Here is a 25,000-nt window from a genome sequence, read left to right as displayed (position 1 = left end):
AAATATCGCGTTTTACTTGAATAAGTTACCTCCCTTAAGCCTATCGGAATATCAAAAATACGTATATAAACAAAACGCGTTCCTTGCATAAGTGATAATAAAGCGCGTGCCCGTGCCACTCGTCCTCCAAATACTTACTAAATATAGTACAACGTATCTACAATCATTGCGACTAACTCATACCTCAGTAAATAAGTAACCAGGATAAATATACGTTTAGGTAATTAAGATATAAAACATACATATAAAAATTTACATGTTCCCTGTCTGCCGAACCCGATCCATGGACTATAGCCACAAGAGGTTTCTATGTACCTATGTAGCCGGATTGCGCCCTCAGAGCGCCCAACACCGACACAGATCACGCTACTCTCCGGTCAAAAACAATACTGCATAGGACTGCTGCCTTTGTCACCATATTATCAGAATCATTAACGTGCAAAATGGAAACTTTCAACTGTCCTTTCACTTCATACATAAGCCATTGCCGATCTTCAATGATCGCTTATTTCCGAGAGATGCATTTTATTTTTTTCAAACTTCGAATTTTGATATATGTTTAACTTATTCATTTAGATTACATTATTTTCACTATAAATATTGACTTTGATCCAATTATCATCTGAAAAATACGATTTCGCGATTTCTTCAAAGATCGAGCGAGCCTTTTTACCTGTTTACTTATATATATCTAATTTAAGGTTACACAGATTTAAAGTTGTCGTGGCCGAGTGGGTAAGGCGATGAGATTGAAATCTTTTGGGATTTTTCCCGCGCAGGTTCGATTCCTGCCGACATCGCATACTTTTTGCGACGCGTTTTATTTCTTTTCTAACGTAATTTGATTTAATATAGCACATAAGCTATGTTTATTGTTAAATATGTTGAAAATTGTATGCACATCCTTCAATTTTAAAATTAAAACAACGTTATGGCTAAATTGATTAATTTACTGCTGAAAATACGAATGATGCATGTTGCGTTTTTATTTTTATTTCAAAAAGTAAACGGTAAATCTGTCTATTTTTGGTATTTTTGCTGTATATAGTGTTTCTATAAAAACTTAATTTAAAATATAACTTAAATGATACTATTTTGAATTTTATGACACTTTGTTTTTAACCGACCCAATTTTTACTTGGCTGAAATCACTTACATTTCATGGCGCTATTCCATAGATTAAAATTTGTAAAAAATAAATGTCTGTAAAAGAATACTTATTTCATCTTGTTTAAACTTTAAACACCTTTACTGCATCTGTACACACCAACTGCATGCCCATATTTGGAAATATGAATGAATTATGGAACTTTTATATACCCCAGGGGTGAAAATAAACTGGACAAAAGCCGAGCGTGAGGGTGGTTTTGAAAAAATCGGTTTATTTTTTTTTAAGCATGGAAAGCTACCTACAAATTTGCATGTAGTTTAGTGAAATGATGCTGATTAGGAAAATAATTAATTAAATTATATTTGGATATGTGCCCATTAGAGGTGCGCAAGCTTAAAAAGGTAGAATTACCGAAATTCCCGTTCTTACACGTTGTAGCATGGATCGGGTATTGAACACGATACACGTGTGTATTAGCACCCTACTGTAGTCCCGGCGGGGTTATCAACTGCACCAATACACCGGTAAGCAACCAGGGGAATATCATATGAAAAAAGAACTATCATGCATGTTTGATTTGTTAAAGTGTGTCACAAAATTTCCCTAACTGCCGATGTCGGCTATAATTTCGGTATAAACATGCAAAGAAATTAACATATATATAATGTTAATGCCGATATGTTATTGGACATTTTGTATGTCAAATGTTCATTATTTGTATTAAAATTAAGACGATTGTATTGAACACGATACACGTGTGTATTAGCACCCTACTGTAGTCCCGGCGGGGTTATCAACTGCACCAATACACCGGTAAGCAACCAGGGGAATATCATATGAAAAAAGAACTATCATGCATGTCTGATGTGTTAAAGTGTGTCACTAAATTTCCCTAACTGCCGATGTCGGCTATAATTTCGGTATAAACATGCACAGAAATTAACATATATATACTGTTATTGCCGGTATGTTATTGGACATTTTGTATGTCAAATGTTCATTATTTGTATTAAAATTAAGACGATGCTTATTTGCCAGAAAGCGTTTATTTCAAATTCAAAACAAGCAATAATCATACATAATACCAAAATATAAAACTAACAAAATGACAACACTCTCGCTTAACGCAACGTTCAGAAGCACGCGCACTTAACAAAATTATTGCAACTAATGCAAGCTGTAATTAATATGTGACTACTTGCTATACAACCAGTATCATGCGAAAATTGATCTTATTTAATTGTGGTTCCCTCTTTGAATTTATGTTGCCTGTCGACTTTTAGAATAATGTGTCAGTAAGAAATGTATTGCTTGCTCTACAACCAGCATCATGCGAAAATGGATCTTATTTAATTGTAAATCCCTCTTTGAACTTAAGTTGTCAATCGACTTTTAGAATAATGTGTCAGTAATAAATGTTTTTCTTCAGTTTCACATGTTTTTTAAAGAAAATTTAGTGAAAGATGCAAATGTGTCTTATTTATTTTTTTCTGTGTCTTCAATGTATCTTATTTATATGTGACTGCGTGCTTATTTTTTTTAAAGAAATGAAAGATGCAAATGTGTCTTATTTTAATTTTATCCATGTCTTAAATGTGGCTTATTTATATAAGATAAAATGATATACTGCCAGTGTCATGCAAAAAAGGATCTAATTTCTTAATATCCACATTCACGCTTTGTTCTTTATTAGCACCGTCTTTAATTAGGCTATCTATTTAAAGTACAGATTACTGTGAACTTAATAATTGTGCAACGGTGATGTTGATCCATTATCGTTGTTAATTTAAAATGTAGACAACAAGTTAGCAATTAATGAAATCAGTTATTTTGGAAGTAAATCTAATTTTTTCTGTACAGTAGCCAGGTGGATGTGTATTGAGCGGATAAGATAGGGATCACCACAACAAGTTTCTAATACACAGTATAGACTTCCCCTATTATTATTAATTACCTGATTGGAATAAATAAAGTGTTAAAGATCATTTCATGTGAAAAGCAGGATTTCTGACATAATTTCAATCGTTTTGCTTTTATACACAATTTCATGGAACAATGAATATATTGGCGCGATGGAACACAATTTATAAATCAAGCTGACAGTATAGTATCATTTTTTAATTATGTGTAATTTAATTCGCATCTCTCCCTTAACTCGTTCAATGACACGTGAACTTATATCAATTATAAAACATCACGGGCATCATTAAATATTTTTTTTTAATTATGAAAACATATATGTTCTACATGGTTTTGTTTAGTTTTTTTTCTCAACCAGAGAGACATTATAAAACATTGTTATATATAAAGCGCTTTACTTTTCTACATTACATAAAGATATATCGATTTTTTTGTTAAGTGTACGTGCTTGACATATTTATAAAAAGGCAGTGTTTATTTTTGTAATAAAATCGAAAATTGACATTTAATTTGATGCTATCCACATTGTTTAGCGGCCAAGCGCAGTATTCCGCTCTCGGCGGCCGATGGTGTATTGCAATATATACAATGAAAAGCTGGGTTTCTGACATAATTTCAAACGTTTTGTTGACGCGGAAGTGCTTTTTGGTGGCCAAAAAATACTATTGTTCCCTTTATTTAAACCTAAATCAGTATTTTTTTACACTTGAAGGTTTGTACAGCGGGGATTTCGGTACCGGCGCGGGTTTATGTGCTTGTTAAGAATTACCGAAATCCCCGCTAAGAGGCAACACATTATCCTGATTTATGCTTTGATTAAACATTGATAACTAAATTGCAAAAGTGTATAGCATATTGTAAATAAGGTAGTACGATATCATTTGTTTCATCAGATTTGTTTGGAAAATACTTTCTGAAGACTTATTATTACTATGCCATGTTATATTTACATATACTTTTGTGTAACCAATGTTTTAAATGTACATTTTACCTTTTTTACATTCGTTTACACATTTTTCACATTAATAAACTATTTAATAATGGAAAAAAGATTCTGATAAGAGTGTTTAAATGATTAACACTAATATGATTGTGTACAAATCAACATTAATGCAAAGCCAAAACCCAAACATAATGACATATAGACCCTTTAAGGCGGAATATGGGGGATTGGCGTAAACATGGGTGATTTCGGCTCTGGGCGTACGAATGCAGCAGTACCGAAATCCCCGCTAATTATTTTCCAAAAGAAGTAACCGAATGGGAGATAATACATGTCACTGGTTGCTAATGAAAAAAAACACTATAATAATTTTGTTGACACTTGAAGGTTTGTACAGCAGGATTTCGGTACCGGCGCGCGTTTAAGTTCTAGTGTAGAATTACCGAAATCCCCACTGAGAGGCAACTTAATGCTGTCAAGAGTGCTTAATAATTAAAATTAATATCATTTTTTTGCACCTTAACATTCATGTGAAGTCAAAAACCATTCATACCGATGACCTATTGACCCTTTAAGGCGTAAATATGGGGATTTCGGTACTAGGCGGGCGAATGTAGAATTACCGAAATCCCCTTTTCATCATCGCACATTAGTGTAACATAAATTTTAACACAATATATGTAGGGAAACTCATATGATTCGCGTAATGTGAAAATGATTATTATGCTATAATTCGACCACGAAACTTGACGTGACTTAATACCGGACATTATGGAATGGAGCTACGCTTGCCGTATTTGACATAAGATCCATTTTCGCAAATTATCTTATCAATGCTTATATGAATTTGATTGCTATAATCTAATGCGTATTCGACACGGAATTATTGTCAAGGTTTTTCATTTTGTCAATATTTATCATAGCAGGGGACATTGCTGACATCAATATGGATACTGTTTTCATTTTCTGTCGAGAAATGATATGACTTATTATCAAGATTATTTTATAGTACGGTAGCGTTCTCTTCACAAGTGAGATTTATTTGTACTGGTAAATTGCTCTTATACTCACCATTCGGACTCGACGATCGGCTCGAATAAAAATGTTAGTCGCTTAAAAGTACAAATTCATCATATTGAGCACGATTATTATTATTATTATTATTATTATTATTATTATTATTATTATTATTATTATTATTATTATTATTATTATAATTATTATTATTATATAGCTTTTAGAAACTTATACCTTAAAAAAAATCCCATTGGAAAAAAAATCCCATGGGACAAAAAATCCCATGGGACAAAAAAATCCCATGGGAAAAAAATCCCATGGGATTTTTTTATTATTTTAAAACACGATATAACGCGTTGAAATCGCGAGAAATGCTCATCATTTGTTAAAAGGTAGTGTTTCTGAAGGTTACATGAATACATCTCTAAAAATCAGAAAAAAATCCCATGGGATTTTTTTTTCCCATAAAAAAATGGGATTTTTTTCTATCAAAGTAAATTGAACGAAAATAAGCACAAATGCTTTAACAATGCTTAAAATCGATAACTAAGCACAAACGAACGTGTTTTATGTTTTTGAAAATCCCATTGGATTTTTTCTCCCATAAAAAAAGCTGGAGAAAAATCCCATGGGAAAACCAAAATTCCCATGGGATAATGAAAAATCCCATGGGATATTACAAAAATCCCATGGGAACCCCAACTTTGCAAATAAAGTTCATAGTGAAGAAAACGCATTTAACAAGCAAAAATAACCAATTATTAATCACAAGTTAGACTTTTATCTTATACTTTATCACAAATAAGCAAACCTTCAAGAAAAAGGGTACTTAAGTTTGCGAAATTTCGGTTTCGCAAAGTTTTTCCGGTGGCAGTTCTATATAACCATAAGAGTAAGAATCGATAAAATAATCGACATGAGTAAGTTTATAAAACACACCATACATTCTGGATGCTAATTAAGTTATTCTCACCAATTATGTAAATTATCACGTATAATTATTGCAATTCTATCCTTTTGTTACGCCGCAATTGCTCGCAGTATACGCTCCAGTATTCTCCCAAGTGAATCCGTAACGCAAACAGAAGAGAATTCGAACTTGAATTTGTTAATCAAAGATCATATTTATCACGTCACGATCGGCCGTCTCAATAATACGTTGGCGGGATTGATTTCACATATTGCAAAACATTATGTTAATTGAAATGAGCCTCGGTGTGGAAAAACTGGCATGTAATTAAAAAAAATAGTGCGTTGGTGTGTGCGTTCGTATCATATTGACTAAGTGAGGTTGCCTGCTTTCTGAATAGACTATGCACGCATTGAAATGCTCTAATTACATGGAATATTAAATTGATTTTAGCAGTACATCTTGGATTATAAAAAAAATGAATGCATTCACTATAACTTAAATAAAAGTTAAGTTTTTTTGACCACACAGTCAACCGACTACAGTCGGGTTTTGTAGTTTTTCATTTAAAAAATTCGAACCAGGGACCTTTCGATCCCTATCCCAGCATATTACCACTAGACAACTGTCCCCACTACTACTACTACTACTTATAGAAATATAAGGGTAATACATGTATGAGCCTTGGGAATGCGACAGCGCATGCGTCAAGGCGGATCTAAATGGCTTTCAAAAATAAGAACTATTTTTTAAAATAAAGTTTAAACGTTCATTTCAAATCTATTCTTCATACTTAATCGTTATTTAAAGCCGGTGGAAAACCATTATTTAACGGCACCGTAACATCGAAACAGCAAAATGTATATCTGGAAAATATTAATACGTTTGACATCGTTGAATGAAATATTGTTGTTTATATTGGTGTAAATACACTTTCTATTAACAGAATAATTATATCAGTCTTATGTGTATTCATTTATAGTATAGTGGTGCTATAAGTGTGTACTAACTACAGTGTGCCGCTATCGAGCTATCAAATACAACCATCTAGTAGGGATTCGATATCAATTAAAGACCAATACACTGATCAATTAACTGTATTAGGTCAAAAATGCGATACCCACTTACTAAAATAATGAACTCGTATTGCTGAATTTAATTGTCTACCGCTTCATAACATAATATAAAAAGACAATCAAACATTTATGACGGATTTATCCATTAAGTACTTAATACGTTTAATGTATTATTGTCAGTGTTTTCAAACCAATGCATGTAATGGTTGCGTATAATCGCAATGAAAAAAGGTTCTGAAATGAAGCAGTGGAAACTGTTGTAGTAGTAGAAGTAGTAGTAATAATAGTAGTAGTGTTTGTTGTTGTAGTAATAATAGAAGTAGAAGTAGTAGTAGTAGATGAAGTAGAAGTAGTGGTAGCAGCAATAGCAGCAGCTGTAGCAGCAGCAGCAGTAGTAGTAGTAGTAGTAGTAGTAGTAGTAGTAGTAGTAGTAGTAGTAGTAGTAGTAGTAGTAGTAGTAGTAGTAGTAGTAGTAGTAGTAGTAGTAGAAGTAGAAGTAGTAATAGTAGTAGTAGTAGAATTAGTAGTAGTAGTAGTAGTAGTAGTAGTAGTAGTAGTAGTAGTAGTAGTAGTAGTAGTAGTAGTAGTAGTAGTAGTAGTAGTAGTAGTAGTAGTAGTAGTAGTAGTAATAGTAGTAATAGTAGTAGTAGTAGTAGTAGTAGTAGAAGTAGTAGTAGTAGTAGTAGTAGTAGTAGTAGTAGTAGTAGTAGTAGAAGTAGTAATAGTAGTAGTAGTTCTTGTAGTAGTAGTAGTGTTTTGTTCTGATAGTTAATTGAGTTTAATTTGCTGGCAGCAACAAACATAAAATTGCCTTGGTGTTTACTTTTGACGGAACTTTCACGTAATGCGGCATTAAGGGGTGTTGCGGCAGTTTATTTAACGGAGAATATATTTATAGCAACACCGATGGTGCTATTATCACAACTCAATAATTTTGTTATCAATATCATCAGAAATGACCGAATTGGTTTATAATTCAATTGTCAGTGTTTCGATCCCAGGTGGGGTTAACTTTTTTTTACTTCTTTTTTATTTCTTTAATTTCATTCTTGTTTAATACTGGAGCTTTTTAGTCTTGTCGTTTACATTTATCAATTTTAAGCATTTAATCACAAACTTCAAAACAAGCCGAAATCTGTGAACAAGTACATGTAAGTTATTAATGATTAAGGTCGAGTTTGATACTGTATGGTATTATGTTTGTGATTAAATATTGTTTTTTATTTATGTCTTTTGGTAAGCTGATGTGATCCCAGTTAAGATTCAAAACAATTTATAATGTTTACGCATATTTCTTACAATCTATGTACCGGTACTTGGGTTTTGCCTAATTGATGTATTTTTATAAAATTTGACGTAGACGGTAGGGATAGTTAAAACAAAAAATCTCTGTTAAAAGTGCGGTGACCCCCTTTTTTTATTTTTGTTTCATGATAACAATACATAGATGAACATATTTAAGAAGTTTCGCAAAAAGTTATTAGATAGAACTTTTTTAAATTCCATTTTTGTGGTAAAAATAGTAAAAAAATGACGTTTTTTGGGTGACATAAAAATTATAAAAATTAAATTTCTTAAAATTTAACATGTGTTCTCCATTTTTTTTTGGTTGTTTGTGGTTTACTTAAATGGTATATGATATATATTAGCTTATATAATCTCTACATGTTTCCAATTTCATAGGTTATTAATCATTATTATGCAATTAGAGATTTTTCAGTTTTAATGAAAAAGTACATATTATATTATGGTGAATAAAATCCAAACAAAGCCGGTGACCCTATGTTTTTATTGCATTTTTTCATTTAGTATTTGTATGAAGTACTTGAATAAAAATTTTGAGCAAAAGTTATTAGATGGAAAAAAATCATCAAAACTGCAGCAACACCCCTTAAATGCCATTCAATGCTGAAAAGTATTTATTCCAGAAACTATCGATGGAATAGAAATGCTTTTCAAAATTCACACACATGACATATACCAATTCCCATAATGTGTCTCTATCGTCTGAAGTCGTTGGCGAATCGATAGGAAAACTATCACCATACGAAAAAAACGAGTTAGAATTAAAGCATATTTGCGTGTTTGCTGAAGTCGGTCACGCAACGACCATACTATTTTGGAACGATTTGTTTTCAACGAACTCTTCAAAATAAATAACATTCTGAGTGTGGCAAAGTACAATTCAATCGTCAGACAAACAAAGTAGTTTTGATTTATTTAAAACTCTCTAACACAATTTAAATGTCTTATTGCTTATACGCAAAGACGTAAAGTCTATATATTTATAATTTTGGAGATTTGCAATATACGTGGCCTTGTACAGAAATAATTATATTAAATAGCAGAAATGTTGCGTGCGTATCGCATAAGTAAATTGAGACCTGTTCATGTACGGCCAAGTGTCGACATGTTGCTGTTATTTGAATTATATCGGTAGGCATTAATGCGAGATTATACAATTTTTTATATGTGTTAAATTGTAATATATTGATAAAATATGTTACAATAACACATAATAGGCAAGACAAATTATACATTGAAAACGAATTTCATCAAATGCAGCAACGACACACAAGCGCCCCGAGCCGATTGTAACGAAGATCTTTCGTATATGTTTTCCTACAATAACCGAGGCATTCATCTTTTTAGTTAGTGGTCGTGTGTCGTATGAAGAGATGTCGTTGCAGGAATTTAAAATAAACCGTTAAATTAAATTTAGATTCACATCGTACAGACATTTCCGATTTCAGAATTAAATATCTGGCTTATTTCGCATTTTTCTACACATGTTATTTTTAACTTTTATTTTAATGTATATTGAAATATATGTTAACAACGTTTTTCACAAATGTTATATACATGTGTAAATTAATAAATATTTGACAAAATCGTATAATCTCGCTTTAACTCTTTTGAGTATGTATCTGTGTCATTTAAAACTTTTGTTCTGGCTTAATGGTGTATTGCTCTGGCTTAATGGTGTATTGCTCTGGAATAAACCATGCATAAATAATCCAAACACACCTGGCCTTGTGCAGCTGACACCGATTAATCAGGCGTTAATTATACAGTTCGTTTGTATAACAACATTATGAAAATGATGAAACTATTATACAGCACCTACTGTTGCTTCGATTATGTTGATATGTGCACTGAATCACCAATCACCAATGTGATGCAAGTGTTTTATTATGTGTTCGTCGAAAAGTAATGACTGTTAATATTGTTGTTGATAAACATATTTGAAGTAAAAATAAATGTTCTTCATATACGCACCCAGGTACTTAGCAAATGTATGTGTTGATGTTTTATTCAAAAAGATGACTGCATATTGCTAAAAAGCAGTCATTGAATAAATTCACTATCAATTAAACATGCATTAAAATCATTAACACATGACATTTTGTAAAAGGATTTAGCACACGTTGCCGCATTAAGTACGAAAGCAAATTTAATTGATAATAATGTCAATTTGCTTAAATAAACCGCGAGCCATAACTGGCTGCAACTCAAACACGACACGTGCATTGATAACAGCATTATCTGACAAATATTCCAAGAAATGCTTCCATACACATGCATTATGTCAAGTGTTATCAGGTTTTCTTGAAAGAATTCTTGCCATATCATCGGCCGATCTGTCTTAGTCAATTTAGTATTGAACCGTAATGTCAAATCATCACAAACACGTTGAAACTCTTTGTTGTTTTTAAAATATGTATAAATGGTTCGGTATTCTGTCTGCACGATATTGCGAACGTCTGGATTTGTTGGACGATAATTTAGCAATCTATCAATATTGACGCAGAGTAAACATGTTAAATCTGCAGATCATTGATACAAGCTGAGTTTCCTGCTTTCATGAAATTTAATGGAGATTATGTACTAAACCTTAAAATCGGTTGTGATAAGTGAACGAATTAGACATAATATAGTACACGGTTTTATTATGAAATAATATTAGTTTCATTTGGAACATCGGCATTTGTTTACTTTGTCTAAGCACAATATGTATGATAAGGATGTCAAATAAGTGATCCACAACTGAATCATCAAAACGATCCACCATACGCCCTTATAGTTACTAACAACCAATTCACCATTGCGTAAGGCCCATCCACATCAATAACGATTTAATTGTTCGATGCGTTTTATAAAATGCTTGTTCAGTTTCATCCACAATCATCCATAATCTTTCATATCTTGAACTAAAAGCTGAAAAGAAAGTTTCTAGGTTCCACTCCTTTTGGTATGTGTTTTAAAAAGCATCCAATTATGATTGTTCCGCTAAATTAAATATAAATGGTGTTGTATACTAATAAAATAAGTGGTACTCCATGTTATGTTTATCAACCAACGTAAACATACTAATTACAGCCGAAATTGTATGTCAAGTTGGGAGGCAGTGGGAGACTGACTGACCAGACAATATTCTATGTGCGGACATTAATTAGAATTGTGTTGCATGATGTAATTGAATCTACATGCTTTATTACTGAGGACGGTTTATGTCATGGTAGTTGCCGACTTGTATTAAGTGAACAGATTTCGACCACTTTCTGTGTCAGTTATGTCATTTAGGACTTCATTGTGAGAACATGAACACACGTGTATTTGTATTATACTAGAAAGTAACCCTATACCTTTCAACTGTTTTCTTGACTGGTTTAATTTAATGACCCAAGCTTTCAGCATATTCATCATGTGCCGCTCATGGAGTTAGCTCTTTGTTACCTTTCGTTACTCCTTACGAATTAGATCATGCTGTTTACATGCTGGCAAGCGCGCTGTAAATGCAAACATAATATTATGCTTGTCGTTAATTGCATTATCTCTAAAACAGTTGATAAATAAATCTAAACCAAATTTCAGTTTCAATCGTCTGTTTAACGGCTCCGCCTCTCAATGCGATGCACTATTCGATAGTGTTGAACTAAGCGTCGCTTTGCGTTGTTATAATGTGTATGGTGGTTTTCATAATTGGTCTATTGTCAAACGAAATGAACGTTTTATTAACCATAATTGCGTAGCTGCAGATAATACCTATTTATAAAAATGATTCCTACACATGTATTATTGTTGCTTCTAAAACTAAACTACAAAGTTCTTTTGTACATTTTCATGTACCGTTATTATTGTTAGTAGCCTACTGTTCTTAAATTAGCAGCTGTTTCAATATCTGACGTATCCTGTCCACAAAAGGACATCAACACCGTCATGATTCTGACACTTACACACACATAATTGAGAAAGCGCAAACGAAAAAGATCGTACCATCTCTATTCACCCTGCCTCTGTTGCAAACATTGACCAAATAAAGCAGGGTCGAATACATTTTCCTATCTCCGGTCAACAGGAAGTAGTGTAATCATACGCACGTTGTGACGATTAACATACTCTAATATTTGACCTTAGAAATTTATTGGGACGCATCATGCATATTGTTATTGTTATATTATATATCATCGTTTTTTCTTCTTTAAAATATATTACCGATCCAGCTTTCCGTTGAAAAATATTACATTCTCGATTCGTTTTTTATTTCTTCTCATATTTTCGATAGGAAAGTATAAAAAGGAACAGTTTAAAGTTGAACTATTTTTTACGTGACACTATCGGTAGTTATTCGGTCGTCTGGAATGTTGTGTACATGTAGGAGGCTCGACGAGAATATTTATATTGTTATGTCAATTTACCATTTGTCTTTGATAAAATGTGTTAACGGCATGAAGCAGGATAAATAGAAAACATGGTTGTTGTCGAGATGGAGAAAGTTTATCCGGTTCGGCACGAAAAAGAAAAATAGGGCTCGCTAAAGCTCGCCCTATTTTCGTTGTCTACGCCTCACCGGATAAACTTTCTCCATCTCGGCATATACTATGTCTTCTCTATATGTAACATATGTGAGAGAGACTTCAACGCATTTTACAATACGCGGATTTTTAAAGCATATATTAAATGATAACGTATCACAGTTCTCATGTATGTCCATCAAGTTTGACCTGATTGTCAACGATAAGAAAAAGCGGGCGCCGCTCAGGTGAAATAAGTATTTGTGCTTTTTGTTTATTGAATATGAAGCACAGTGGAAGAAGAAAAATGCCTACTTGGCAGAGCTCCAAAATAATTATATTCCCAGGTAATTAAATGTAGATCTGTTTATTTCTACGGGTATCTTCAATCGTAGTGTGTAACATTTTATAATCAATTATTTAAATGCTTTCGTCCTGTCTATCTTATAGTAAATTATTGCTGTAAATGGCTGAAGGAAGTTGCCAATGTTTTGATAGGCAATACACTTTAAATAAAACGTGACAACTTTGTAAACAGTTTATTGCTATAATATTAATACAATCATTATATCAATAACTAAGTATCTCACAAATAATAAATTCATAACATTACAAAATGCTGATATTTAATAATAAACATGACAATACTACCACATTATCGTTTTTTCATATATTTTAAATGTTATTTCAAATAAATGAGCCGTGATCAATACATTAAACACAACAAATTAACAAGTTTTTATTTCTATAACATGTGGACCCGGATCTTTTGTTTAAACTTTAACTTATTTCATTGGAGCAATAGTAAGCTGTAACAAACATTCAACAGAACAGAACAGAACAGAATAGTTTATTTGACTTTAGCATATACAGCTCATCGTCGGTAACATACATATACAATAACAGCATGCGTTACAATTAAATACAAAATATACATCATTCGAAGGAAGATCGATTAAAAAAAGAATGAAATACAACATGTTTAAGTGAGAATGTCACATGGAAGAGGTTAATACTGGGTGACCACATACTGTAAAAACGTTGTCTAATGCTTGCAGCACGTATTACATTATTATACGCTAAGTGGCTTTATGAAAGATATATAATATATTTAAAGTTTCAAGCTTTTTGTTGGAAAAATCGGCAAAACGCCATTGACCATTGACAAACAAGTAAACACAGCATAGTCAAAGTGCATCTATGAATTACAAATACAATCAAGTAAATAAAATATACTACAATGAAACATGTTCACATATATAAGACATGTTCTCGCATTTCAAAACCTTTTAAACAAGACATGGCTAATTTTCTTAACACATTTTTCTTTGAACTATTAAGTAATTCGATAAAGTTAAACATATTTGGGCGACATCTGTAATACTTTGGAATTAATGTTTTCCTAACATCGGCATAGTAAGGACATGTAAGAACAAAGTGGTATTCATCCTTAATATCATTAAGGTTGCGAGAAACACATTTACGTTGATCTCTATCAAGTTCTGGTGTCTTCCCGTTTCAATAAATAATTTGTGAGATGACAAACGTAATTTAGCTATAATGTTCCTATGTTTTTTATTTTCAACAATATCAATATAAGCCGATCTTTCGAATACTGGTTTTAATTCCTTATATAAAATCATTGAACTAGATGATGTGACACTTACGCTCCAGTTAGTGATATACTGGTCTCGTAATCTGTTTTTAAGTTACGGCATAAATTGATTAGAGTTCACAGATTCGGGGAATAACCAAACATTGTTAAAACCGGTTTGGTTAAGAATATCAACGTGCAGCAAAGCTCTTCACATATGTTGAGCTATAAAAAGGACAATCGTATCTGAAACTAATTTATAAAAATAGTCAAAATTTTACAACTGTAAGAAAAGCTCGCTCTCTAAATGTTGATATTATATTCAGCTAACAAACACGATAGCCACTTAAGTGTTAAATAAACAGTTGTTCAGGTCATGTATTGCTCCAAGAAGTAGTTAATATAAACACAATATAAACAAGATGTGTTTGTGAAACACAATATTCCCCCATATATTTGACCTTGAAGGATGACCTTAACCTTTCACCACTCAAAATGTGCGGCTTCATGAGATATATATGCATTATAATATAATATAAAGAAGTGACATGCCGAATATCAAGTTGCTATCTTCAATATTACAAAAGTACAGATTGGGGAACATAAAAAACTGCCTTCAATTGGTTAATAATCTTATACGTGTTACCATAATGGATTATTGCCATACGCGTTTATATGGCGTAAACATTGTCGCAATTATCGCCCTTTGTCTAGTGTTTTTATGCATGATCCATATACTATAATTGTCAACGTTTACATTACACGACTTTCTCTCACAATATATCGAATTTCTAATCAAATCATCGGCATTCTACAAACGTTGTGAATCTACTTAATTGTTGGTTCTCTACAGAACCACAAAATCACAACTCAAACCATTGACTCAATCAAAATAATAAATATATATAATATAAGCCCGTCTTGACTCTCTACTTAAATTATTGAATCAGTATTTAAATCACCGACTCTCTACTCAGATCATTGACTCCCTGCTGATATGCTCGAACGGGTTTGAGCGATCGTCCGTGCTGCCCGTGCTAGCAAGGTCACTAGTGCACGTCATCTGCATTTCAAGCTCTGACAATCTGTGCTCCAGTTGCCACTGTTGTTGGTTGAGTTTTGCCGCCATCATGGCGTTCTCAGACTCTACGGATTTTAAGCGCTCCATGAGGTTCGTTATTTCCGACACTAAGGTATCACGGGAAGCATCGGAATACGTATTCTGACTGGTGGACACCGAACCGTTACTGTTGGTCATTGGCTGAACGGAGCCACGTTGCAAATTTGACGTTGAATTTGATTGGTTGGGGTTGAATGATCCTTTTCTTGACGCGTTAGGTGCATTGTGTGGCGACGTAGAAGGTATTGAAAAACTTGGCGAGGAACAAAACTGTGGCGATAAAAATAATTGCTGGTGTGATGAGCTGCTAGTTGGAATGTTAGCAACAAATGGGGTGTACGGATAATGCATGTGTTGATATTGAGCCGGAAATCTTGGTCCCGTGTCGAGCGTAGAGTCACGTTGTATATAGTCACCAAACGTTGTCACAAAAGGGCCGCACACGTTTGTTAGGCCATGTTGTGGCACTTGTTGATACTGACCCGGAAACTGAGTCGGGGCCCCTGGCGTTATTGGCGGGCTAAAATGGAACATCGGCGCTTGCCCGTCCATCGTTACCGGCGAACGAACTACGGGTGACCCAGTTAAGAAGGAAGTGACACTCGACACAGTTCGAATTTGCGTTTCTTGCATTTGTGCATCTTGCGCCAGACTCTGACGGTCTGTTTCTGTGTTGACAGTTTGTGCGATAAGACCGGTTGTATCCGAGTTTAATTTTGTGACGTCATTATTGTCAGACGTCTCGACGACACCTGACGTTGTTTGAGGAAGTTCCATGGAAGCACTAAGGGTTGGCATCCCAGATGGGAGAGTGTGGTGTCTGGTCATGAACGTGCAATTAAGTGGTGTTTTACCTGTTGATTCTACCAGTCCTGGCGTACTCTTGCTGCGCTTGAGGTCAACTGCAAAACAAAAAGAAGTTACACTGGTTAATGTTCACTTACAAAAATTATCCCCGCGCCTTATCCTAACAACAAATAAAATAGCACTGTCAGGGTAACGAAATATTTCCACACAATGTAAAATTATTACTGAGTCATGATCTGCAAATTATACGATGGTATATATGTTAAATGAATATCTGTTTACCTGCGAAGTTAGTAAATGACAAAAATACATTATAATGTTTAAATACTATTTCATCATTTTTAAAAATCCTGATTGATACATCAATAGTGGAAAGCTAAACTTAATCAATTAAAAACAATCGAAAGACTTTTAAATTACTTTGTACGGATTTCTATGTTTGCCTATCCCCTTTCGTTAGACGAATCTCAAAATATTACACCATTCTGTGCGGAATATACGAATAAAGGCTATTGAGCTTTAGCAATTGTTTTATAATAATACCTTTAAATCATTTCTTACCGGTTTCTATTGGTTTCTTCTCCGTTTTCTTAAGACGCATTACCGCAATTGCCTCAAGTTTTACGCGCGCCGCGGGATATTCCTTCAGCACGTCCCAGAGGTCCTGCTTTGACAATCGGAAAAGATCTGAATAGCCCACGGAGCGAACAGAAGCTGTTCGTCGATTTCCAGAAGTCCCCATATTTAGGATGCTTATTTCTCCGAAGTAGCTGCCCGGTTTAAGAGTCGCTAGGACCGTCTTTCCGTTGTCTCCAACGACGTGGAGGCGGCCCCTGTTCACTATGTACATCTCCTTGCCAACTTCGCCTGAAACGAGACTCAACTAATTACTTAGTTAGGATGACCAAATTTAAATCCCACCAGAGTTACATATTGAAAATTTTTCGACTAACGTTTATCGCCTTGCATAGTGTTTAACAGTGTATACCTTATTTCAAATTTGAAACGATTTTATTAAGAATGTGTTAGAAGTGTATCCATTGAAAGATGAGGTTTTCCTTACCGAACTTAAAAAAATACATATCATGTTCAGGACAAAATGCAATTCACTTGATATATGGTTTCGGAACTTACATTTCATTCAAGTACCCATCCCATTTCAACCAAAATGTCTAGGCAGGAATATTATTAAAAATATAGTAAGACGGGTTATCTATGATTAAAAGGAATTTTGATTCCAAACCAAACACGAGAAGACTAACTACTGTCGCATGGCGCGAGGCAAATACACTATAAGTAGATGACAAGTCCATACACGTGAAAAAGTAGTCTTAATATGCTTGGTTATTTATATAATATGATATACAGAGGACGCCTGGCTCAAGAGAAAACATTGGGTGTCTCAGTGCACGGTATGTGTCGCTGCAATTGTGTTCAACGGCGCAAGCGAAGTAGGTTAAGGTCGAGCGGACTATCGAACTATTTGCCTGACTTTTGACATATTTCAGCTATTCCATTTAACTGAACTTTACTGAACTGAACATTACGATGTACAAAAACATTTTGAATGTTGTTTATTACGCCCCTTGAATGGCAGCAGTTTTATATGTCAGCTGGATTGAATTACATATTTTATGGATACTTATACAGTCCTCTATATAAAAAAATCGGTAATTTGCGTATGTCCACGTCATACAAAACGCGATACAAATAGTGACAGGAATTTTTAATTCACACGCCAAATGATGTATGGTCAAATCACGCGCAGTTAGTTATATTTTAAACCCAAGAGGATGTACTTTCGTTCAACGCGAATCAGTTTTAAGTATTTCCGAAACAGATCCCTTTTAGTGTAGTTCGCTCATTTGATCGGTTATAACAAGGAGTTCGCCAGAAGGATATTGGGAAAGTACTTAAGCGATTCGGAAATGCACTAAGAATCATATAATCGACATGGCATTTTTAAACAGACGCACGGAAAGCCAATTTGTAAGACGCAGAGTTTCAAGTTCGTTTTGTATATAATAATTGTTTTGGCAACTGTGAAAAAAATGCAACATAAATATAAAATATTTAAAACAAAAAAAAAACGGCATTCAATTACAGAAGTTATTTGAACACGCATGCCTCGATTTATCATCCGCGTGATTGTATAAGCAATACGTTGTGAGGAAACAGTAATACTGAACATTTACCATGCTCTAATATAGCCATTACATGCATCTTTTGACGATTTTAAAACCTAAAAATTATAAAGCGTTGCAACGCGAAACGATTGAATAATTTGGAGTTCTGTTTTTGTCGTTAAATTTTGTGAAACTACGAAGATTGCTTATATAACGTATAAAATACGTAAGTTATGTGTACCCGGCGGAATAGCTCAGTAGGTTAAAGCGTTTTTACTTCAGGACTCTGGCAGGACTCCAGGGGTCACTGGTTCGAAACCTCTTCCGGGCTATGTTCTTTTCCTTTTTTTAATTTTATTCTTGATTTTTTACTGGAGCTTTTACGATCCAATGTTTACATTTATCAATATAAAGCATTTAATGAATAAGTTAAAAAAAATGCCAAAATCTGTGAAAAGGCCCCTTTAAGATAACAGCATGGATCTAAGGGAAGAAGCCGTATTGTAACGTATCTAATGTATCAATTGCACTTGTGTAACAGAAGTCGATACTTCCTTCAAAACAAGATACGATACGTTCGCAAGTGCTGCAACGGGAGACATAGATATGATTTAAATCTTATTTTACAAAATATATATGATATTGTTTTATATATTACAAGCCCCACAGTGTGCGACCCACTCTCCTTTAACAAAAAGGTCTGGATATTGTCTGCACATGCATGCCCTAAACAGGCGTTACCTTTGACATCTTGTCTTTCTCATAGCAAGTTCAAAGAATGTCTGTCAAGATCGAAATAAATCGAGATACATCAACTTACTTCGTGTGTAAGTTAACAATTATATTGGCAATAAAGTGGCATTTATATGCGCAACATATTTGTCATATCACAGAAAAGTCGGCTACATGACACCCAAGAGCAATTATCGAGATACATTAACTATGTGTACTAGTGAGACGCGTTGACCGTAAGAAATATGAAAGAGACCGACTCACGCTTGAACCACTTTAGAAGATAAGTTAACGCACAACTCGCGCCTGACATTACCTCGAGGTTAATTTTTAATGGGATGAAAAACAAAGAAACAGTAATAGATTTTCAATCACCATTTTCCGCCTTCATGACCAAGGAATTTTTTTAAATGAATTTCGAATTCGCAATCTAATGTTTCTCCTTTAAATTCGAAAACATGCCTCTAAGAATATTAAAATGTCCTTAAGGATGTCTACTTGTTAAAATACTTAAACAAGAAGCATCTATTAATTGATAAGAATACTGAAAGCCGTACACATTGAGCTGATATCCTTGCTTTGAAACACACGACGTGGTTTGAAATAAACGTAATGAAAGGTTTGCCGTCCCTCGCCATGGATGAGCTTTTCCCAGCACCAAACAGTAGATGTGACTGGAAGATTATCTCTGAGGCGTCGTCCCTCACACCCCCAACACGGCCAGATCGTTAAGGGATAGTGAGGTTGATAAATCAAACGTTACACAGCATACAACATATGTTCAAACAGGTGGTTTACCTGAAGATGTATTTGCGCATAAAAAATACCTATTCCAATTATTGAAAAGACAAATAATGTAAGTTTTCACTGATAATTATGCAATCATTGTTAATGTCTAATATTTACAACTAGTCTAAATGTCTGTTCTAAACGCGACCATTACAGTTTGAAACCATCATAAATGTGGAAAAACACGTTAACTATGAAATGCCGTTCCAATGTGAGCGATCATTATTGAAAATTTTATCTTTTAGTCAAAACTTTGTAATATAATTATACAGACGATTGGGGCTCCCAAACACTGTTAAAATTTTCAAATTTTGCCAAATCGAAAATACATATATTGTATTATTCGAATGCATACCGTATTATAAAGGCAGAATATGAGTATAGATGGTAGCATGAGTCAATGAAATGTTTGTTTGTCGTTTAACAATGATCATAAATGTGTTGTTAAAAAATGTTTATATATTATAATCAAAATGCTATAGTGGGGCATTCTATAAATGTATGTTTCATAGGCATCACTTTATTCGCTTTTGTATCATACATTAACATCTTAGTACTGTGATCTGGACAACTCAGCATGTTTTGTCGGCGTATAAGTTTTGTTATATTTTGTTTTATGGACCGGATACATTTAAAAAAAAATTCTTGACAATAACATTTCAATTTAATGAATGGTTACATTTAGGTGAATATAATAGTGTGTTATTGTTGTACACACAATTACACCGTTCTGATTCAAATTAAATGTTCCATTTATTTATGTTTTGTTTCTGAATTAAAATAAAACATTCATTCTCTTGAGGACTATAGAATCCGTGTAACACTGAAAGAGCATATATGTTTGTTTTACGGACAAAACGCTCCAAAACGCGTATACAGCTGACAGGAAGTGCCTAGGGAGTTTTCTAACTCACATTGCTTAATTTAGACCATTTGTCATCATGAAAATAAAGTCATATACTGTACTATTCATATAATATTCAACTTCAACTTCAGACAATTTGTAATAACTTATAAGATTTGTGTAATTTTTATGCATGCTCTTTGAAATCTACAGTTATAAATATATTATTTACAAAATCAACAAATAGTAGAGAACATATTCTGAGTAAGAACGCATGTGGATACATTTATACAGTTTTTACATTGTATTATAATTATAAGAAAACGTGCTGATGATATACTAGCATCATAAATGTAACGTTACAAATAGTAAAAGTCTTAAAATATCTGGCAAGTATTGTGTCAATTAAAATCCGTTCATATCGTTTTTAATGTTAAGCTTTTGGATTAAATCATAACTTTTTTTTTCGCAAAGTCAATCTTATCAAGTATCTATGTATTCTAATTAAAACAAAATTGGTTGGTTTCACTTACCTTATGGGTAAGGATCGATTTGTTTCTCAATTTTACAAGAAATGACATGGAATAATTAGGTTTTAATACACATGTTTGTATATAGGTATTGCGGTGTTTGGGTGGGGTATATAACTGTGAATGAGACATCCTTTTTAGGGGATAAGGATTTCACAGTATATCTGCTTCATTCTGCATCGTAGCTAGGCGCACACGCCGAAGTCTCCAATAGGAATATGTATGTCTCTGTGTATGTCTGTGTATCTGGCTGTTGACACATATCTTTCTCCATATATATAAATAATCGACTGTGAACGAGTATCTAGTAATAGATATAGAGTATCTAGTAATGCATCGTAGCTAGGCGCACACGCCGAAGTCTCCTAAAATGTGTATCCAGCGATAAAATATAAGTATACAAAATGTTCAATACTTAAATGAACGCATCAAGTGCAATAAACTTCATTCAAATAGCGGAACGTAAATTTCGCTTTTGTGTTTAAGTATCAAATCTGGCAGATCACACATAAGTGTCCCCGTTACAAGCCCTGAGAAATCAGAAACCCTGGCTTAAACCAAATTAGTTTTGAACGATATATATGCGAGAATCACCATAGTGGAAGCCCCGTTCGCAATTCTTTGTTACGCGCCAAAAATACACCAACATGCCGCTCAAAATTGGAATTAATCAATGGGCGCCAATTTCTTTTGTTTGCATGGCATGGCGTTGGACATCAGAAACTATATATTATGGATCGGAAAGCACGCTGGTAAAGCGAGAAGTGACATAAACAACTCGCGACAAAGATCAACTTGAAACGAAACAAAATATGTTACATTGTGTTCGTATTTCAATTATAATAGAACACTTCGCACGATATTCTAAATCATATTTGTGTGCATATTATTTAGTGTGTCATAGAATATAATAAATCCTGCATTTATGAATAATCCGTTTAAGCAAAACTCGATGAGAAATTCAGCTAATAAATATTATGCATCATTAATGCTGAGATATCTGTGCATGAATACAAGGGTCACGATTCGACCTTTATATATAGACTTGATATATTTGCAAAGATAATTATATGTTGTTGTTTACATGTGGTTCGAGACACGAATATGTCATTTCTGCTTGATAATGCGTGTTCATAATCAAAATGAATTTGTAGATTAATCGTTCTTTACATGAGAGTAATTTAAAAAAACAGCATTCACAATTTTGAAGCATAAAGTAAACCTTGTGTGTACCAACAATAAGTGAATTAGTGTCAACGAGATATTGTAATTGTGTTTCTTTGAGTGCTAATGTATACACGATATATTGAAAAATGCAGTAAAACAATGCACTAATTTAAAATTATACATAAAGCATACACAGATATTTCCAACACTAGCTTTTTGTGAGAAAAACAAAGACAACACTAATGCTATTTTGTTTACTAGACCTTTCCTGTTTACAAGGGATCTAAATGCACCACCATATTTAGGGGTAACTACTAAGTCGCTCGTTATACACATCGACCGTGACAGAAGCAAATATTGTTTTATTGATGCATTAGTATTTCTTAGATTGCATTAAGGAAAATGTCAAATTATAAAGCGAAAATAAATAAAACCAAGATTGAGTCTATAAAAACATAAATAATTTGTATCATAAAAAATCCCACTTTTAAAATGTCAACAATATACTTTTTCAGCCGTTAGAAGTCGTGTCGATTAAGTTTACAATAGCCATGTCTCATATCGACTAATTTATGATATATTACAAAATGATGCATCTTATTTGATAAATATTGAAATGTGCATTGCATGTACAACAAAACGCACTTATCCATATGTCAAAAGCTATGGATTTTTTTTAACTTGGTTTAATTGTGTTTTTTTATAAAGATGCATCGCCTTTTCCATTTTTATTTGTCAGAACGTCTCCACAACACTTAACATTATGCATAACCATCATATCTCACCAAATGTCGCGCTTGTATGTATTCAAATATGTATCAATCTTACTTTAAATAATTGCGTTCAATATGACTGTTTAAATTGCTTTTTGAGCAAATTACATTATGCAATTGGCATTGTTGTTGTTACAATATCACAAATAGCTAGTCAGCGTTTCAATAGTGAATAGATATTTGTACCATAGTTTGTGGACTTAACGATTTAGTCATAACATTGAATTTGTAACGTAAAACTCGTTGCCTAATATATTAATCATAAGGCGCAAAACTGCAAACAGAAACATATGTTGAAGCTATAATGTATGAAGGACGTTCTTCAATCTCATAAGACAATCAAGTGTCTGAAAAATGTAGCGAATCCTTAATTACATCTCAAATAAGTAAATTGTCTGTAACGAAACAGGGGAGAAACCCTGAACAATCACACCACAAGAAAAGGTTTACGACGACTAACCTGATCTTCTTCTGATACTTTTAAGTATTTTGCAATTGAATGCTTTATAATTTAACCTGGAAACTAATATAAGTTTTGTAGAGAATGTTATATATATATATATATATATATATATATATATATATATATATATATATATATATATATATATGTGTGTATCGAAATGTTTGAGAAATCAATATATGTTACGTGTTAAAAACGTTCATTAATGCTGACATATAAATAAAACTGTTGCCTCTGTTACGGGCTTTCTTAAATATAAATTGTATCTCAGCAAATTCGCCAAATAGCACTCACATTTTCAATGAATCATGACGAGCAAATTGCATTTGTTTGTATGTCAAAATGGATATATAATCGAACTGATTGTTAGCTGGGTCTTTGGTAGAGCCTTTGTAAAGAGAAAGCTCCCTAACTAAATGTATTCAATGATGAAATTTTGTAGACGATTTAGGTAGGGTGTGATTTCATAAGACGAAAAAATATAGACATGTTCGTTGATGTTCCAACTTAGCATTTTCTTTCAATTATGAAAGAAAAATGAACTAAAACGGTTTTGTATGTGACATGCTGTAATACTGCATGCATAAATGAATGCACATTACGGCTTTGCACCGAATTGATCCTAAACAGATTGATGATAAATTTAGAAAATGCTGTTCACAATTGACGTATACATTAACTACCATGACCAATAACTGAAAGGTGTGCACACTACTCAATATTCTAAATCATATCAGAATATGCTGCACGTCGAAGAATCCAGCTCGTGTCATGATTTTGTTTCTGCCGTCCCTTCTAGTATTGTGGTGTGCACATAATAATTTCTCGCGACATAACGATTCCAATAGTTGAAACGCTCCTTATTAAAACAAAGACATTTACGTAGAATCACTACACATGCTATTACGTTAGCTTTATGGTTACCGCTTCTGATATCATACGCTTCCGAAAGCAAATTCGCATACAAGCCATCAAAAGCTTAAATTTATCAATGGGGCGGCAGTAAAATTTGTTAAAATTAAGACAGAGAAAAGAACATAAATATTAGTCTTACAGATGGACAGAAGCAGATTAGTAGAAAACAAAACAAACTAGATAAATGTGAAAAATCTAGATGTTTTATCTCCATAATAAACGTGTGCTTTCGATTTTCATTAAAAGATTTTTATTACAAAACGTTATTTATAGTAAGTATAATTATGGTCGTCCTAGAAATAACAATAAGAGTACATGATACACTGCGCATTAATTAAGTGAAAAGCTGCATTGTCTGACAAAAGCAC

At 33.3% G+C, this 25,000-nt stretch overlaps 2 protein-coding genes across 2 annotated transcripts in view; both read right to left on the bottom strand.

Annotated features, from left to right (window-relative positions):
• Nucleotides 1-25,000, bottom strand: part of LOC127880130 (pyroglutamyl-peptidase 1-like) — a 483,820-nt gene that overhangs the window by 82,765 nt on the left and 376,055 nt on the right. The gene's annotated exons all lie outside the window — the stretch shown is intronic.
• The window catches only part of LOC127880108 (cGMP-gated cation channel alpha-1-like), an 81,926-nt gene continuing 70,364 nt past the window's right edge, over nucleotides 13,439-25,000 (bottom strand). The window contains exons 3-4 of the mRNA XM_052427334.1: nucleotides 16,855-17,160; nucleotides 13,439-16,388 (exon numbers count right to left, since the gene is read on the bottom strand). Coding sequence (XP_052283294.1) covers nucleotides 15,340-16,388; nucleotides 16,855-17,160 — 1,355 coding nt within the window. The 3' untranslated portion in view covers nucleotides 13,439-15,339. The remainder of the gene's footprint in view (nucleotides 16,389-16,854; nucleotides 17,161-25,000) is intronic.

Source organism: Dreissena polymorpha, chromosome 4 (genome assembly GCF_020536995.1).
Source record: "Dreissena polymorpha isolate Duluth1 chromosome 4, UMN_Dpol_1.0, whole genome shotgun sequence".
Taxonomy (NCBI): domain Eukaryota; kingdom Metazoa; phylum Mollusca; class Bivalvia; order Myida; family Dreissenidae; genus Dreissena; species Dreissena polymorpha.
The sequence above is the reverse complement of the archived record's forward strand: the minus strand, read 5'-3'. Positions and strand labels throughout refer to the sequence as shown.